General features: G+C 38.6%; 1 protein-coding gene across 1 annotated transcript in view; it reads right to left on the reverse strand.

The window, feature by feature from the left end:
* LOC122093110 (protein PYRICULARIA ORYZAE RESISTANCE 21-like) overlaps positions 1-5,464 on the reverse strand; it is a 20,121-nt gene that overhangs the window by 362 nt on the left and 14,295 nt on the right. Inside the window, exon 3 of the mRNA XM_042663357.1 lies at positions 9-340. Coding sequence (XP_042519291.1) covers positions 9-340 — 332 coding nt within the window. The remainder of the gene's footprint in view (positions 1-8; positions 341-5,464) is intronic.

Consider the following 5,464-nt stretch of genomic DNA (forward strand, 5'->3'; position numbering starts at 1 on the left):
GGGGGCGCGGGCGCGGGCGGGGATGGGGGCGGGGGCGGGGGCGCTGGCTTTGGCAAGGGAGGGGGCACGGGAGCGGGAGGGGGTGCGGGAGCGGGAGCGGGCTCAGGCTCGGCGGGCTCGGACTCAGACTCAGGCTCAGGCTCAGGCTCAGGCTCCGGCTTGGGTGGATCGAGGGATTTGGGTTTCTTCGGAGGCGTTTCCTCTACAATCTCGATGCATTTAATGGCATTTCTAGCTTTGCAGCAGAGCTTTCTAGCGAGCTTCTTGGGGCAGAAGGGGCCACTGATGGTGACAGTGTTCTGTTTGTCGTCGAATATCTCCTCCACTATTTGATATCTCTCTGCGTCACCAAAAAAATAAATAAATCAAGCGCATCAATTGAAAGAGAGAGAGAAACAAAAGATGTAATAAAAGATGTGGATCAGATTCTTGTAAGATTTGATTTACACAGATGGAATTCAGCACATGAATTTTCTTTTGGGAGGATTCCATCTATGGATCATGGTATTGGTACTTTGTGGATCAGGTCTAATCTACGGAGATGAAATTCTCCACAAGATTTTTTTTTCAGGTAGATTCATCTGTGTGGATCAACCATGTAGAGAGTGGTTCTCGTACCAAAACCTGATCTACTCTCGTATTGTTGAGTTCACTGGGAATTAATTAAAGAATAATATATGAGATGGCTGACCGCGGTATCTACAGAGGGTTTTCCTTATCTTGTTGTAGCAGCGTGAGCACTCAAGATCAACCTTCAACACTATCGTTGATACCTGCAACACAAACGAAAACCCAACGCTTACATTTTTTTTTTCTCTCTTCCAAGGAACCGGACAACAAGAAGAAGACAATTCTGTTCAATAATAAGATAAAAAAACCAGTGTATGGATCTGATTTGAAAGATAGGAAGAAAAACTACAGAGGTCCACAGCCCAAATAGGATGGGGAGGGGGGTGGGTGGAAGGGCTAAAAGGCTAGCTTTCCAAGGAAAGAAGAAGATGAAATAAAAGGAAAACCAACAGAGAAGAATGCCTGAAAGTGTCAGAAGAACAAAGGCTGACCTTGTGCGCCATTGTTGAGGGCTTCCAGAGATGGAGGTGAGAAGACGAATGATCCTCTGATGTATCAGTCTCCTCTTTGCTCTTATACTAATTAACCACTTTGGATTTTGGGGTAGCAGATTTATTCAATTTCTTTTGTTATCTCAATATACATCGACTGAGAAGTGAGGTGAGGTCTCAAAACTGAACTGATTATTGGTTTTTCTTTAGTAATACATGCGAGTGAGTGCGAGTGAAGATCCAAGTTATGGTGGTAGGGGGTACAATAAAGATGGAAGAAGAAAGGGAAGTTGAAATGTGACGTCTCGCTTTTGATTGGGATTAGCCATTATTTATTGTTTGTTTGGATCTAAAGTTGCAATGTTGCTTATGATACGATTCAAAGTGATAAAGATGCCTATGACACATCATCAGATGACATGGTTCTTGGGACCCATCTAATGGCATCAGCACAATGCTCCCAAAGGCTGAGAAACACCCATCAATTTGGCATGATCTTATGAAGGGGACCATACCACGTGAAGTCTGTGATTTCTGTTAGGGGAGTTTTCTCTTTTTGATAATTGATTAGTTAGTGGCTATAGAAGGTGGGGAAGAAGGGCGTATGGGATGTGAAATGAATATAATATTCTATGTTCTCATATCTTCTTAGGAGGTAACTATCCTCGAAATAGCCGGTTTTCTTCATCCCTGTCCTTGAACCTCTGCCCCTGAACTCACACCATAACAGCTTACTTACCACTTGATGTAATCCTTTGTTTGGCATCAACTACTACATCATGGGCTCCATCTATACGTGGAAATCAGTTCTCTATTTTTTTTATTTTGTAATTTTGAATAGAGAAAAGGAAATGAAAAGATGACACCCACTCGAAGATTCCACAAAATTACTGGTGTATCAGTCAGCCTTTTTTAGGGTCTGGGTTGGACCACTTCGGTTCAATAAATTGAAAGGAAAGGAAAGGAGAGGAAAGGAAAAGAAAGAAACCTAAAATGTCTTTTGTAATCATTTCTAAAATAGAGAACTTACATGATCCCAGTATTGCGAGATGAGCTTCGAATTACGCTCACCAAAGTTTATAGGAATCCTCTTTTCCTAATTATATCATTTCCATTGTACTTTACTTTTTGCCCAATGAAGCTTTAATAAAATAAGGTTTGTTCAAAAAATAAAAAAATAAATAGATTTCTCTGAGCCACTGGGCAGGTACCTAGCACTTATATGTCTTTTCTATTTCCTATTCACATGAAATGACCTCATTATATGCATTATGTTACACCTCATGGATACACTCCTCTATGTCACTTGGTACCACTTGCTAAGATAACCCTCTATCATACAATAATAATAAGGACCAAACTTTCTTTGTCACGATGAGCAAGAATTCATTCATGGTGGAACTTCAGATGCGTGCAATAAGACATTTAGAGAGTATTTAAGAAACATACTAAAACGTTATAAGGGTTCTGCAACGAGAGAGAATTAGGTTCACGTACAAAAACGTACGAGAATGACCCTAGTCTGTGGATTTAGAATCAATTTCCCTTCTTTTCATTTAATAGATTTTAAATCCATGGATCAAGGACATATGAGAACATTCTCGTACATGAGCATGATCCATTCACTCGTGAATCCCTAAAATGTGATAAACCTTCACCATGCGATGAGGGAAAACTTTATCCGATAAATAAAGTTCATTAGGAACTTTCTAGCATACATGAACATGATCACTTTTTAAGGTAACGATATCAATCACTTAAGAAAGGAGAAATATTTGAGTTTTCTTTTATTGTTTGGCCGTGTGGGGTAGAGGGGGGTGGGAAAGCAACTTGGGAAGTGGAAAGTTTGGCAAAACTTTATGATTATTGGTTTTTTCTTTAGTAGTGTATATGCGAGTGAGTGCGAGTGAAGGAATCAAGTTATGGTGGTTGGTGGTACAATAAAGATGGAAGAAGAAAGGGAAGTTGAAATGTGACGTCTCGCTTTTGATTGGGATTAGACATTATTTATTGTTTGTTTGGATCTAAAGTTGCAATGTTGCTTATGATATGATTCAAAGTGATAAAGATGCCTATGAACCGGACAACAAGAAGAAGCCAATTCTGTTCAATAATAAGATAAAAAGAACAAGTGTATGGTGGGGGAGGGCTAAAAGGCTAGCTTAGAGATCAGAGGCTGACCTTGTGCGCCATTGTTGAGGGCTTCGAAAGATGGAGGTCAGAAGACGAATGATCCTCTGATGTATCAAAGTCTCCCCTTTGCTCTTATACTAATTAACCACTTTGGATTTTGGGATATTAAAAATTAAGTTGATAGACATAAAAATGTTGAGGTTTTGTCAATGTGCTCTATAACTATTGAATTTGGTCCTAATGCACTTTAATTTAACATCTATTTGTAGAGAAAATCTTCTTGTAATCAAATTTGGTGAAAAAGAAGTTGTAACCTTACTTTTTCCCCTTTTAGAATGACACACTTATTTTAAATGACAAAATGGTAAGTTGTTTCTAAATTCTGAAACCCCCCCCTTTCCCCTTTTTGGTACTAACTTAAATAACTATTGGGAATAAAAAAAAAAAGGGGGAGAGAGAGGGGGAGGGGGAGGGGGAGGGGGAGGGGACATCAAAAGAAGGTTATAACTTTTCAATTACCACTTTGGTTACAACAAGATGCACCCTTTTTTTTTTTTTGGCTAACGACGGGTATCCAGACCTTCTGCCTGACTACCCCTCAGGCCATACTGACCCCACAACCACATGGACCGGGTCATACCGAAGTTGAATGAGAACCATTCAACTTTCATTAAACGCAAAAGAGCACTAAACACCCCCATGTGAGTGGCCCAAGGTGTACCTAGTGAGAGTTGAACTTAGGACGTCTGAGTTTACAGCTTGTACCAAGTTCGTTGCTCACCAACTACACTACTCCCTTGGGTTCAACAAGATGCACCCTTATTTATATATTATAATCACATACTCAGCAAGAGTGAGAGAAAAGGATTAAAAAAAAAAAAAAAAAGAATCATGTCATTAGATCTTACCTTACCACCACTTAATACCTTCGTGATATTGTCACAAGACCATAACCTACAATGTTTACCAAGTTTTGTACGGCTTTGGTCTGCAATTTGCCTTCCCATGTCGCGAATCTGATCGTGCATCAGCAAGACTTTAGATTTGCGTGTATACATACCTGTACTCACTTTCTGCTCATGAATCTTCAAAAGGGATTTTCTCTTGAGAACTTCTAAATGGTATCTTGGCTCATAGCCACAAGCTTCCCATATGGGAATTATAATTTCTTCCTCATATCCTATAAAATAGCATGCAACATCAAGAAACATGGCCTTCTCAATATCATCTTGCAAATTGTCATAGCTTATCTTTAGCTTTCCATAGACATCTTTATGAGGAACTTGCTTCAACATCCGATGCATGCTTTTCCAAAATTCTTTATCTTTTTCCATCGATAAATCAGAACCCAAAACCTCCAAGGCTAAAGGCAACCCTCCGGTGGTGTATATTATATCATTTGAAAGCTGCATATAATCTTCTGAAGGTTGGTCCATAGAAAAAGCATAAGAACTAAAGAGTTGAAGACTCTCTTTCATATTCAATTCTTCAGGCTTATATACTTTTCTATCATTTTCAGGAATTCTACGTAGAGTGCTCTGATCTCTAGTTGTTATAATTATTCTACTTCCATGACCAAACCAATTGATATCACCAGCCAATGCATCCAATTGAGTATGATGGCTCACATCATCCAGAATGAGAAGAATATCCATTTTCCCAAATCTTTCTTTTATCAATCTTGATCCTTGTTTAGGATTGTCTATTTTCATTTTCTTCTTAAAGACACTGTAAAGAAGTTTTTGTTGCAAGCAATCAATACCATTGGGTTGTGATGCTCTCTCTCCAATGTCATCAAGAAAACAACTCTTGCTAAACTTTCTAAAGATATGGTTGTATACCGTTGTCGCAATGATTGTTTTCCCAATACCACCCAAACCCCATATCCCTAGAAACAAAACATCCTTAGAACCGGTATTTGATAGTAGAGTTAATATTGATTCTACACGGGATTCTAATCCAACAGGGTATTTAACATCAATCAAGGGGACCCTATTCAATTGAACCGAAGCACTTTCGACAACTTCCTCAACTAGCTCTGCTTGATCATCCCTGCATGTTAGTTCATAGAAAAAGGAAGACATGTCACAAAAAATTGGAACTGAAACTCAAAACTAAAAGAAAATATGAATTAGATAAAGTTTCTTGAAGGAAGAAAGCTTTTCATATATAGTATTAAGTTATATTTCTTTCTTTCTTAATACAACCATAGAAACTTGAAAACATAAATAAGACTAAGATACGATAAGGATAATATATATATATATATA

The sequence above is a fragment of the Macadamia integrifolia genome, chromosome 11 (assembly GCF_013358625.1).
Source record: "Macadamia integrifolia cultivar HAES 741 chromosome 11, SCU_Mint_v3, whole genome shotgun sequence".
NCBI lineage: Eukaryota > Viridiplantae > Streptophyta > Magnoliopsida > Proteales > Proteaceae > Macadamia > Macadamia integrifolia.